Below are 14263 nucleotides of genomic sequence, written 5' to 3' on the forward strand. Positions count from 1 at the left end.
CCTAGTACCTAGAACTCATGGAGAGAACAAGGCCTCTTTTCAGTATTGTACTTTATGACAAACACCAATGCATGTCAAACTGCAGAGTAAAAGCACACAGCATTTGTGGGTTTACCACACTTGGCTGTATCATGTGTCGTTGTAGTCTGTTTCAAACCTATGTACAAAGGCTGAGTGTCCGTGTGGTACTAAATCAGTGCATCCCAGAGTAGCACCGGTGAATCTCAGAACGGAGATAAGGTGGCAGCAGCAGCAGCACTGGCCTAAAGGTAAATGTGAGGGCAAGGCAGGCTCAGGCAGAAGGGATAAAAAGATAAGAAGATGCAGGACAGCTTGATGATGAAGTGATCAGTAGAGGAAGGTGGGAAGAAATAGTCTGAGAAAAGGAATGACAAAACAAGACCCATAAGGATGAAATGTTGAAAAAGAGGAAAAAATAGATGGAAAGGCAGAGAGAGAGGGACGGAAGAAAACAGCAGAAACACAGCAGCATACCAGCAATAGAGATCAAACCATAGATACATGCATGATACAGAGAAAACAAATTTCTTCTGTTTATTTCTTGACTTTCTGCCTTTGGTCCAAAGATATGTTTTGGATTCAAACATATCTTTTTGTCCAAAGATATGCTTTGGATTCCTGTGCAGTAAACTGTTGCTGTATCCCACTGTGCGACTGTCAGCTCCAGAGAACAAGACCTCAAGTCCAAGGCATCTTGTTCAGTCCAGGGGATTTTTCCATTGATTCAAATGTACACTCTGCTAGCCACTGCCGTGCCATTATCTGCCGTTTCCAAGTTAGGATCAGCTGCAAAACACCCACATTTATGTTACTGGCTGCATTTTGTGTTACCAGCATGTTAGCATCTCTTTAAAGGAGGTGATTATCTGTACAAATACAACTGTATGTGTAGCCAGTTGCAACCCACTCTCTTATTCAACTTAACAGAATAGTCTAGCCATGCATGGTAAATCCAGACAGAGACTGTCTTTCGCAGACTAATTTTAGGAGAGTACTTAATTTATTCCTGAATTTTTCTTACAGATCAAGGTCACTGAGCATAAACAATGAAGAAAGGTTTAGCAGAAATAGGCTTTTTGAGTGCCCTTCCCTCTTGACTACCCAGTGCTTATTTGATGCAGGCTGCACCAAACAGCTTCTGGTTTGTCATACCGATCACAGGATCAGTATTTTCACATCTCAGCCTCCATCTTTTTGCCTGTACAGCAAGACTGTGTGCTCAGTGTAGTGAAGGCACAGTCACTGGGGAAAGGAATGATGCTGCCCCTTCTTCAAGTTCTTCTGAAACTGTTGTCCAATATAAATTCCAAATTACCCTTGGCTATAATGACACAACCGGCTGGATCTTCGTCCTTGAAGACCAACTCAGCTAGATAAAGCCATGGTGGGAGCTCACCTAGTGCTGGTGATAGCTCTGTTTTGAGCAACAGATTGGACTGGAGACCTGAAGAGGTCCCTTCTGAGGTCCCCTCTGAAGAGGTCCAATTTTTGTGATTCTCTGTTTTCCCAGTATCCCTTATAAAGTGACTCTGTCAAAGGGACATGATGGGTTGGGAAGCTGTTGGCTCTGAATGCTAATAGTGTCTTACCGTAATTAAAGCAGGGGATCCAGAATTGCAGCTGTGCTGCTAAGTAGTGTCAGTAGAAGTTTGGAATTCCTAATCCCTCATCCGCCATGGATAATTGTAATGTCTGCATTTTAATCTCAGGATTGTGTTTGGCCATGTGAAGGACGTTACAGCCGGATTTAATTAACAAGTAGGATAAAGCTCGTCTAAAAGAGTCAGGGGAAAGATGCACCCATCTTATCAGTTCTCTTTGCTTCTGTGGCAACAGCTTATTACAATCAAAAGTAAAGATAGCTTTAAGAGGGAGCTCTGTCCCAGATATTTAATTTAGGTACTGATTATTTTATAGGGTGGCATTAGAGATCTCTTTATTGAGATAACAGATCTGACCTACACTGACTTATTTGCAATCTAAGACATATTGACATTCATCCACCGAATTAAAAGACTGGTGTTAATTCCTCCTGTGACACAGCCATAAAGCACAAGCAGCTACTGAAGTCAGTGGGTTTGGTTAGCAGCAGCATGGTTGATAGCAGGCAGAAGAAGAAAGCGGGAAAAGCTGTAAACGGTACAGTGGTTTGAGAAAATAATAGAGTATTATCCAGCAGTATGATGTCTGAATGTAATTTTTAAATAGGGGAAACAGGACGCACACCCAGTGATTTAGGAAGACAACAGTTTTGAGGCAACTGCAGAAAATAAGCGTTCATTCCTACCGTCACTGTTTCAGCTACCTCTAAAAGACGAAGCAATAGGTACAAGGTTATAATAAATCCTGTATGGCCATAACTTGCCAGGATTCAGAAAGCATAGTTGTTTGGTAGAATGCAATTAAGACTTTTTTTTTTAATCAGTAATAAGAAATTAACTGCTATTCTTGTCTTTATCCATGTGTTCAGGGTGAAATAAATCAGAATGGGCCACATATATCCCTCTGACACGATGCTAGAAGTGTGAGTGGTGCAAGGGAAAGGCATATTAAGCCTTTTCCTTGCACACACCAACAAAGTAGCTGAACCTGACAAATTCTATGATAGAGCTCTGTGATAGCAGCAGTATCTAGAGTGTATTAGTTGTGTTTAAATATACTTCTTGCTCTGTTTTGGGAGCCCTTTCCAGAGCTGGTCAACCAAGTGTTTGTCTGCTGGAGACAGATCCAATTCTCCTTCTTACCACCTGCAGCTCTTGTGCTCACAAGCAGTTTGAAGCAGGAAGGTAACAGGCAGTGCAGAAGACCAGAAGTCACAACCAGAAATGGATGCCTTAACAGTGACAACTGTTACTAGCAAAAAAACTCCCTGAGCTGATAGAGGTATGTATAAAATATACCATGGTTTTTGTACGAGTCATCTGAAATACTAAAACCTATCTTAAGGTCATTTATGTTTTTATACAACAACTGAGAACAAATACTATGCACTGGGAAACGATATGCAAACTACCAATGCCTAACTGCAGAAAAATAAACTTTGGGCTAATAAGACCCGGTTCCTAAATCAAATACAGATCAAGGGGTATGAGCAGACTCCACAAGAGTCATCTACAGTTAACTTTTCCAGACTTCATAAAAGGAAAAATATTTAGGGGACTGCTTTAAGTAAATATTTGCATCAACTTCCACGTTCATTTTCACTCATGTAATTTAACTTAAGAGGCTTTGGGTAAACATGTAGATACACTCCAATACTTGGGAAATTGCCAACAATTGCCTTGGATTTTTAAAAGAAGACTGTAAAATATACACATTCTACTGTTACTGCTTTTAGGTAGTTTACTTTAAAATATTTTTCACATAACATACTGTTAAATTGAACTGGGCCAAATCAAATAACAATTAGTATATCTGAACACAAGGATTTCTGCTACTCTGTAGTAGAGTGGGAATTTTGCTAATAATATCACATACTTTCAGATACAGAAGAGACAGATTGAGTCATATTTTGAAATACCAGCAAAAATCCCACCAAAGTATGTGGGATTTGCTTCCTTCCTGTGCACTGCTCCTGTCCCCACTTACCAGGAGTAGTGCATAACTTACCACTGAGCCAGGTCCATTATGTAAAAAGATGACTAGAAATGATGTGGCTGTCACTGGCCAGCCTTGGATGCTGCTCATGACTACGTGGAGGAATGTGTTAATGGATATTGCGCAACTATTCCTTTCCTGGTGCTCCCTGAGGATGAAAACCACTGGGCTGTATGATGTCCTGTTTCTTGGAATACACCACAGATCTGTGCTACAGCATAGCCCTGGCAGCACTCTCCCAGCTGACTGATCCCACCAGAGTACCTGAGAGTATCTCCATTTCTGACACTTGATGCTGGCTGGTTTAGGTAGGGATGGCACAATCCTCTCCAGGTGACTGAGAATTAACTGCTGCACCTCTGCAGGGTCTGAATCCAGGTGCTCACTTCCAAACGTCACAGTTGTGTGAACTACAACTGAAGGCCCAATTTCAGGAGACTCTGAAATAAAGAAGAGAGATGCTTTTGAAAGATTACTCATGCATACTTGCCTTCCTTGCACATTAACAATTATGTCTCTAGCCTAGGAGTCAGTAAGAACGAAAATATCTGTGGCACCACTCTGTTCTTCCAGCTGGAAAAAAACCAAGGAGTAACAATACAAGTTGTTCACAAGAAGCACAGTGAAGAAATCCAGGCTTTTTGCAAAATTTGTGATGGTTTTCCCATACCCTTTAAGTAGCAGCTGGAAGGAGCAGGGAATATACTGGAAGCAATTTTTTCCCCTTTTACCTCCCAGACATTTTGACAGCCTCTACAAGGAGGACAACCTACCTGGCAATTGTGGCAAACTGGCAAAAGAGAACAAGAAGAAACATGTAAAAATACTTTGCAGGAGATTTTCCAGCCAGGTCTACAAATAGTAACCTTTAGTGCCCCTACAAGCACAGGGCACTCGGAGGCATGCAGTCACAGTCACCCGCAAGGCCTTGCTTGGGTGGTGGTTGTGGAGATGCTGCTTCCCAAAGGGCTGCACTTGCAGCTGGGACTCATGTTATCACTGGCAACACTAAAGGGGAAATCCTTTACCAAAGGCTGAAACCCACCCAGCTGTGTAGTAAGATTAAGGTATTGGATGATGCACCTTTTTCTTTTGGATGGAAAAAACCCCCATGGATGACAGACCTTCCTTTTTTTTTGGAGCCCAGGGTCTTGGTGCTCCACTTACAGCCAAAGGCACGTGAAGTCCGAACACAGCAGTACACGCCAGATGCAAAACAAACAAATTGCAGTCACAGCCACCTGAGGCATGCAAACCACCACACCAACAGCACAGCTCTGCCAGCAAGCCACCTCCTCTGTTTGAATAGCTGGAGGAGCGTGGGCAGCTGGGTCACCACAGCCAATTTGCTTTCCCACCTATATCAGAGTAACTTATATTCTTCCTCCTCTGCACATCTGAAACGCATGCCCCCTTAAGGGGACAATCTCTGCAACACAGAAATATGAAAGACCTGAACATGAAATCAACATGAGATAAAAATTATCTTTAAGGCAAAGGACAAAAAAGAGTGTTTATTGCATTACCGTGAAAAACATCTGCTCCCTCTGTAATTGGCTGCATACTGGCAATGCAACAGTATTTACATAGTTGAAAGGCTAGAATAAAACCAATACTTCACCTTTACAGAGAAAAAGAACAGAAGCCAGGGCAGGTCAGCTTGAGAAATCAGCACTTCCTTTTGGCCTGTACAAGTGAACTCAAATTTTGCTGCTCTAGCAGCTTCCAGGAAACTGATGTGCGGTTGTCTACATGCATGTTTTAGGGAGTATGAACCTTCAATACAACTTCTGTCCTCAGGCAAGTACATCCAAGTGAGCAAAACTGAAAAAAAGTTTCTCCCTTAAAAATCAACCAGGCTGAAGTGCCAGGGGAGGAACCAAAGGCAGCTCAAGTGCTGATGTTCACCCCAGCAGACCTGGAAATGGCCAGGCTTCGTTATGGCTCAGGCTGGTTGTAGGTTCTCTACAGCAAGGGACTTCTGTCCCCACTGACATGTTGGCTTGTCACCTTACAGATTTGGTCTGGACAACTAACAACCATCAGCCAGAGAATCTTCGTAGAATAGATGATCTTCAGGCTCAGTGATTTCCCTGCGCCAAGGCACAGAGGACCCAGCGGATCCTTGCATGAGTCATTCTGGGGGCTGTTCTGCTTCAAATGGGCAAGATGCACTTGCTGGAGCGAGGACATGACTCGGGTTTTGCTATATTTCAATTAAGAAAAAAACCTCACCGAGCTGGTCGTTAAAATAAGCGATTCTCTCTCACTCCATTAATCAGAAATTCCCTCTTTTGGAAGCAGAAAGGCTTTTCTGGCTAAACCTTTGTTTGAATAAGCATATTCCTAGAAAAATATTTTAATTGCAGTAAATGAGCATTTTATAACCAAGGAATCCACAAAGAAAGACACAGTTGAACACTTTCTGACCAGTTCTTGCTGTTGGTACCAAACTTGATAGAAATATTTCTCTCTGCTGTGTTGGTGAAAAGATCTCCAGCTCCAGCTCTTCCAGCTGGATATTCCCTTTGAGAAGATGAAAAATTCCAACTTTCCAAAGGCAACCAAAATGTCTTTCTCTGGTAAGCTTTCTGTCCTGGTCTGATCACTTCAGAACACAACTACCAAGTCCCAGCACCCACAGCAAACATGAAAGGAATAGCTTTGACTTCAGTTGGAAGGATTCCTTCACCGAGTCTCTTTATTGGGTGGGCCAGCTCAGTCAACCTTTGCTCTCAAGAACTGGGAAAATGGGGCAATAAGGGTGGGAAGATGTTTCCTGGTTGTGATCAGGAATGCACTCTGACAGGCCACATCTGAAGGCACCGAGCCATGGTGCTGCCTCATTTTAAAGTTCTCCTTTTCCAAGTAAGGCACTCCTAAGAGCAGGAGATCACTCACTTCACTCCTTGGGTTGGGCTCACAAGCTCTGTTTTCAGCAAGTACTACAGATCTTTTCCCGCCTGATTTCCTGAAGTGTCCAGAACCTTTGAGTTAGTTTCCTCTTTTCATCTGAGGTGCTGATTTTGCCCTCTTGTGTTCTGGCTTGAAAGTAAGCCTTAACCATAGGGGACATATGGGTCCAAGATATCCACCTGACATGGATTTGGGATGATGGCAATGCAGATCTGGGGACTAAGACTGTAGAGTGAGACAAGGACCACTCTTGCCTAGAAGCAGAGATTCAGCCAAAGGGGCCACCTTCTTTACTGAGCTCTGATGAATGCTTGCCTGAGGCTAACACCCAGCCTCAGCCTCATCTTCCTGGGATTACTCCCGCCACCCCCAAGCCTGGTTTTACAGACTAGCACAAGACACATCTCTGTTCACATCAGCTTTTCCAACTGTCTGGAAAAAATGTCAGCTACTCAAGTCTCTCCTTCCCATTTTGTGGGAGAAAACAAGTATTCTGACATCTCTACATAGAGACTGTCAGAGAGAGAAGACCAACTGGGGAAGTCTATTAGGTACCTTGGGATTTATTATAGTGCACATGGTATTTGGCAAATTCTTCCACATAAACTTGGCAAAAAGGCTCATTAAAAGATGCCTAAGCATTTAATAAAATAAATATTCATTGCTTGCTCTGACTTGTTATAGCCAATGATTCTTGGACAGGGCCGCCTTCTTTCAAAACCCTCATCTCTTCCATAGCATGTACAAAACAAGTTTCAGGAGAACAGGCAGTTCGTTGAGTTTTTAATTCCTCCTTTGAGCTACTGATAGCTTGGAGAGCTTCCAGAGGCCACTGAGTCACAGCCTTCCAGTACTGAAATATGCAGCCTGTGAGGATCAAGTTTAGCCTCAAGCCCTTTTCTTTCTTCTGCAAAAATACTGGCTATGAGAGGAGTTTAAAATAGATTTTTCCCTGAAAGCAATGGGGGTATCTCAGCTTCAATGCACCAGGTATGAACAACTGTTCAGCTGTCACACGAGTAAACCTGTGGTTTCCCTCCCAATGCTTTTAGATCAGGCCACAACAGCTAGCTTAAAATGATGACTTCTGGTAGCGCTTCTCATGAGTTTTTGATTTCCTTTATTTCTGGCAAGGATGCAAGCCATCCACAGCCATGCTAGCAGATGACGAAGTAGCATAGGAGATATGGCAAGCCCGGGAATGCTCAGCAATGCGAGGGTTAATCATGTGAGGGCTGAATGGAAGCAGCATAAAAGCTTTCATCTGCTCCCAGTTCTCCCCCCCCCCCCTCATCCCAGCTGCATGGCAATTAATCTGATCCGTTGATGCGATGGAAGGCATGAGACGTTGGTAGATCAGAGCTAGTGAGACAGCAGAGTTGGCGGTAGCTTATACCTACTTAATGAGCAAGGAGCCACTCTGCCAGGGCTGGCAACATCCTGGGCGTCCACAGTTGCTGAGGGACGCCACTGAAAACCTACAAGCAGCGAGCTTGCGCCTGGCTCTCCTTCCTCTGTCCAGCCCATGCTGCACTGTTTCAGGGGCGACACTGGCTGCAGGGGCTGGGTGCCTGTCCCCACCCCCACCTCCCCGTCCGTCCCTGAACCCTCGGGTCTGCATCTGTTGACTCGCACCTGGAGGACAGTGGCATTCTGTGCAGAGACCCTGCTCAGGCTGCGGCCAGGGAGGGAAGCACCAGCATCATCTCGTGCAGCAACAGCAGTTTGGCAGATGCAGTTTGTGCCTGAGGTTCAGGCTGGCCTCTTCCCAGTGGCACAGGGAAGAAGCAATACTATAATTACAGGTTTCCCTTCCTTCTGCGTTAAGTTTTCCTTGTTTTACTGATAATTTCTTTTGCTCTGCTGCATTGCGTAGGACCAACACAGGCAGCTTGTAGATACAAAGTGACAAATGTGAGGATAAACACATTCCTTTTGAGATTTATTTTGCTTCCATGTAAACAGAAAAGAACTGTGCAATCTTTGGCGCACCACCCCATGCAGTCCAGTGTCCCATCTGTGACAGGGAAGGTGTGCAGGAGCCGCTACATCCCTGCCTGGCTCTGCAGCAGTGGCTGGGGAGGAGCAGACCCTGCAGGCTGGGGAGTGTCTGGCTTGTGGGGATGGGAAGAGGGGCACAGCCAGGCCCTGATGTGGGTTCCACAGGAAGGGATCTAACTGTATCTTCCACATCCTAAATAAAATGTGACAGAGATGACAAAGCCAGACCTTTCTTGTAAGTTTAAAGCAACAGGACAAGGGCTAATGGGCACACCTAAACCTAGAGAAAATCCCAACTGACATGAGGATACAGCCCCTTCCCATGTGAGCAGGCCATCCCTAGGATGTAGCCCTGAGTGGTCTCCATCCTTTGGGACTGCCCTGACTTGACCTGCTGTAGCTGTGATGTCTGGTGGGACCAGGGCCAGGTCAGAGAGCCCCACCTCTATGCCTCCAGCTGGAACCTGGTAGGTTTGTACAAGCCCACAAAAACAGCTGAGGAAGACCTCCAGCACTGAGTAGTGTGAAGTACAAGCTGTCTCAGGTAGAGAACACATCAGCTATCTGGAAGGGGTGTCAAGGACAGAAAGCCTGAAAGCAATTAGAGCTCACCATCCACTGCACTTCAGCCAGTTATAACCATGAATTAAGCACTAGCGAAGTCTCCCCATGTTGAACTCTCTGGGTCTTGACCTGCAACCTGGGAATGAGGGGAAAGGTGTCTGGATTGTGAGCAGGAGAAGGCAGTCATCAGCTTCTTAACATTTCAGGACTGTCTCAACGCTTGTCATTAATTCCCAGCTGGAGGAATCACACAGGCTATGTAAAGAAAGAGAAGGACAGAATGCTGACAGTGAGAATTTATGCAGGATTAAGCCTGTTAGGAGTATTATCTTCCAGAAAAAATGATGGGGCTAATAAAAGATGCCCTGGAGAACAGCACAGAGAACAGAGCCCAGGGATACTTCCCCAGCCCCGTGGCTTGTGGCTCAAGAGCATCTGGTGTCTGAAAGACGGCTCCTAGCTTTGAATAACACATTTAGTGCAGAATTGTAAGATGGAAGAGCATGGTGTCCTGAGTGAAGCTGCTCAGCAAAGCCGCTTGGCCTAGGAGCATAGCTGTCACTATCACAGTGAGGTAAAAATACTTGTGGGTGAATTCCTTTGTGCACTCTGTTCTGCAGGACAGTGACAATATGAACAGCCTGCAATGCCAAGTCCTCCCACAGTGACCTCCTTCTGCCCTAGGAAGTTCTCAGATGATATTAGGGGTGTCAAGTCAGCTCCTGTGGTGGCCACGTCCTCCTTACCACCAGTCTCAGGGAAGTAAGGGGACAGAGAGATCACTAAAGCATAAACACAATAAAACAAAACTTCTCAGAGAAAGCCCAAAGTGGATTAACTGTCCACCAAAATCTTCTCCCTTGCAAAATGCAAAAGCTACTTTTCTCTGGTGAATCTATGCCAAGGTCAGAGTTCAAAGTCCCTAAATTCAGAGGACATTTTAGAAATTAGCTGTGATCCCTGGAATCCAAAGAGGCCTGAACTTTTCTTAGCAGGGAGAACACTATCAGAGCCTGCAAGTCATAGGATTCATTTGGCAAATGGTCAGGATGATATCTATCATGCTCTGGGAATGTGACAAGTTGAAAAGTAACTGTGGAAGGGGAGGAAGTGGCAGGTTACATGTATTTCAAAGCACCAGGAAGGGAACAGACCACAGTGCTCTTCGGACTATACTAATGGCAGAAGATACCCTAAGAAGGACCCATCTGCCCTTCTAACACTGCCTGTGCAGCTAGCCATGGAGACTTGGCAAAGATTTCTCCTACTGCCCCCAAGAAAGCAGAAGTCAACAGGCTTTGTCTCAACAATAATATACTAGGAGAGAAAATCATATCTGAGGGCCACTATGGAGCACATCTTGCTGTTGCTCAGCTGAAAGGCGTTGAAGCAAGAAACCCCATACTGCAAGGGACACAGTGTCCACTGAGGTGCCAAGGACAGTATGCTCAGAAAGGCTGATCAGCTCTGAACTTAGCAGTAGTTGCCCTGGTCTAGGGCTGGAGCACATTTGTGGGGAGGCATGAGGCAGCACGGGCTGCAGTCTGCATGCCCTGGAAGTGCCTTGTGTCTCACAGGCTCTGCAAAGCCCGTAAATCCACTGACCCTTGGGAGAATGAGATCTGCTTTGATAAAGGCATAAAAATAAGTAGGCAAAACCTGCAGATCACTTCCATAGATACATCCCCAAAAGGTACACAAAAAGTACGGTAAATTTTTACTGGTTCAGCTGTGCTGACATTAAAACTTGCTGGACACCAAATATAGACAAACCTTGAAGAACTGCCTGTGTTCACCACAGGGGCTTGGTTGGACTCACCTCCCAGTTAACTTATTAGTGTGTTCAGTAAATATTCACCAGAACATTGTCTGCCTCAGAGTCACAGGACTTACGGAAGGAGGGACCTCTGGAGGTCCCTAGTCCAACCTCCTGCTCAAAACAGGGGCCAGCTTCAAAGGCAGATCATACTCCTGCCTTTTGACTGCTCAGCTGAACGGCTGGGAGCCCCTCCAGCACAGGCACGGGCACCATGTCTTTCCTTCTTAGGGGAATGATCCCAGGGTTATAAACTACTCTCCAGAAGAGACCTGTATACGGATCTGACAGGTGCACATCTTCCACAGCAACATTTTCTTCCTTCCTAGAGGAGCACTGTCAAGTATTTTTCTCGTGTTCCTGCCCAAAACCTGGAGTTAGAACAGACACCGATAAAAAACAAGACATGGTTGCTCCCCTCCCCTCAGGATTTTTTTCATCTTACTGGGGAGATGTGTTTTGCTATCCAAAACCCATTCTGGTCCTGGGTAGCATGAGGGAAGGGAAATGGATTCATCACTGCCATGCTAAACAAACCATCGAAGCTAGGCTGTAAAGGAAATGCTGCTGGGTTAGCACAGAGGGCAGCAGATGCTGGACACCTCCCGGATGGCTGGAACTGTACCCCTGCTCTCTGAGAGGGTTCAGCAGGCTGAAAAAAGAGAAGTCAACATGCAGGCTTCATAAAACTATACGTAAAATGAAAAAAAGAACAGTTATTAAATTTACCACACCTAGCAAACGAGCAAGAGATATGGAGGTTTGCTTTCAAAACATCACGCTTCTATTTAACAAAGAGGTTAGCGAGCTTCCCAAGTTATCCTCAGAAGTTCCTGTGGTTCGTATGGTCCCATATTCCCCCTGGAATAAAATCTGCTCTATCTCACAAGGCATGTTTTGGAAAAGTCCATGTAAAGAACGGTGCTGGCTTTTTTATATTCAGAAATTCAGCATTTCATTAGCCTTACAGACAGTTTCTGATTAGTTTTCTAAAAGGCAGGCAGGGCAGGCAGAGGATTACAAAGCAATTGGCCATGTAATGAGATGAAAACCTAAATAACTCTTTTTAACTCTTCCATCTTCCTAAAAATTCTTATTTTGGTACTGAGAAGATAAAGGAATCTGTATTTTAAAATTAAAAAGGATATTCAAGAATTACACTGATCTTGAAAACCTGTAAGACGAATCTTCCCTTTACATTATATAAGCTTGCAATCCTGAAGCTAAAGAAGGGAACTGCTTCCATTTTTATGTGTCATCTATCTTTAGTCCTCCAAAATGCAAAGAGATGCAAAGACTGCGGTATTACAGAAATGAGGCTTGAAATAATTTATACTGAAGAATTCCCACTGTCCCCCCGACCAGTTATAAATATTGATGGGGTGTTTAAAGCAGCCAATCACACAAATATTTAATATTCATACATATCGCACAGGGAATTTAACATACACTTCTTGTAGGCTCTTCCTTACGTAACATTTGAGCGCATTACCTCTGCGGACGGAGACACAATTTTATGAACAGTAGCCGAGATCCTCAGCTGATGCAAAAAGCCCTCCTTCTCAGAGGCTCAGCACTCTCCAGATTACATTGGTAACAGAAGTATCAAAGAAACAGCTTTATTATTGATTCTTCTGCATAAATCGGGAAGACAACAGATGTCATCCGTAGCTATCAGTAAGGAACTACGCTGTGTCACAACGAAGCCAACTAATGGTAGCATGTTGTGCCACAGCAAGGAGCTGCCAGGGGCTCCCTGGGTGCTGGTGCCTTCCCCAGCAGGCTCAGCCATGCATGGGACAGGTTCGCTACCTCCTCCCCATCGCAGCAAGGTTTACTCCTTTGCAAAAGACTGTATTTCTCTCTAGCAGTGTAAACAAAGACAGATCTCTTTCTTTGTTGAGAAGTCATGCTGTTCTGCCTCACCCACCTGGACTGCCAGAAAGATGGCATGGTCACCTGCCTTGTTCTTCACTACAGAAGTCCAGGGGACATGCTGACCAGAGTTATGTTGAATGCAAACTTACAATTTAGAGTATCATTACCCTACAAAAACTTGAAGAACCAGCAACATTTGAGCAGTCTACACAAAGGAATTAATGAGAAACCAAAAAGAGAGGTGATGCTGCCATGTCTTCTAGCAAGAAAAGGCTTCATGAGTTTACAAGTGCCATGCCACAAGCAGCAATTCAGAGCACTGCAGCTTATCACAATGCAGCAAAGTGTGAGTGCTCCTTAGGGAAGTGTGTGGCTCCGAGAGCAAGCAAAGGCTGAGATTTCTGGAGAATTACAGACTGCAACTCACTGGCTCTGCTAACAAACCCATCCTATAGTATAATTATAACAAGGCTGCTTGAGGTATTTCACTGGTAAAATGTGAAACTTCCATAAGAAATTTACATCTCTGCTTTACTAAATGCATCAAAGCAGGGATTACCACATCTCAAGCAAACAAAAAGGACAGTTTGGACTTTTATAGTGAAAGCCAGCCTTTCAGTCTTTGAGGGCTAGACTACTTGCCTTTAGGTAGACATTATTTAGATGTAGCTATTTTTTGTATAATGAGGTGTTTAACAAAGAGTCTTTTAGTAGAAAGCTAGAGTTATTTCCTTTGGATCTCTATAGTTCAATGCTGTTTACTAAAACATTACTATTGGAGGTGGTAACAAGGGTTGAATAAACCTCCATCAATTGTGGATACATCGAAGTAGGTGTAGAAACAGCAGAAAAATCAAATTTATGTTCGTGTCTGATCCACTAATCACTTTTACTTATGCTTAGAGAACTGCAGTCATGTTCCTCTGTCTGTTGAAGATGTACTCCTGGTAAGCCCTGCAGCCACATCTGATGGGCAGCAAAGTAATTTTCTCTCTTAAGATTAATACAGTGGAGGGAAGGATGCATGCAGGTGCTTGAGAAATAAACTGAATATACAGAGACAGTGCATACAGCATAGAAGGGGAATGGTAGAAGTGGGACCATTCACTCAGGAGACACAACATAAATCTTAGCCTGAGCATTTCTGCTTTCTCTCTCTGAACGCTACCTTTTTAATTATCACCATTGTCTTCTTCAGATGAATCATGGTCAATCAGGGTTGAAGAATGGAAGAACGGGAAGACTGATAAATAAGTGGAGCACAGTGTTAAAACATCAGCAATGGCACCCCAAAAAAACAGCAAACAAGGGACAGCGAGGTACTGCGGTACCTCCCATTGAAACGTTCTGGAGGTCAGTCAGACGCATGGAAAAAAAACAATCCCAAATGCAAAATACTTGTGTATGTGCTAAACAAACATAAAGGCACTTTATATTCAAGTGTTTTGGCTGCAGTACTCCGTATGTGTA

The 14263-nt window shown here is 44.2% G+C and overlaps 1 protein-coding gene across 2 annotated transcripts in view; it reads right to left on the bottom strand.

Annotated features, from left to right (window-relative positions):
- Window positions 1–14263, bottom strand: part of RNLS (renalase, FAD dependent amine oxidase) — a 90939-nt gene that overhangs the window by 16131 nt on the left and 60545 nt on the right. For both annotated transcript variants that reach the window (XM_080401756.1, XM_080401755.1), the window contains one exon: window positions 3883–4058. In XM_080401756.1, the coding sequence (XP_080257882.1) occupies window positions 3883–4058 (176 nt within the window). The remainder of the gene's footprint in view (window positions 1–3882; window positions 4059–14263) is intronic.

The sequence above is a fragment of the Falco punctatus genome (genome assembly GCF_963210335.1).
Source record: "Falco punctatus genome assembly, chromosome: 9".
Lineage (NCBI taxonomy): Eukaryota > Metazoa > Chordata > Aves > Falconiformes > Falconidae > Falco > Falco punctatus.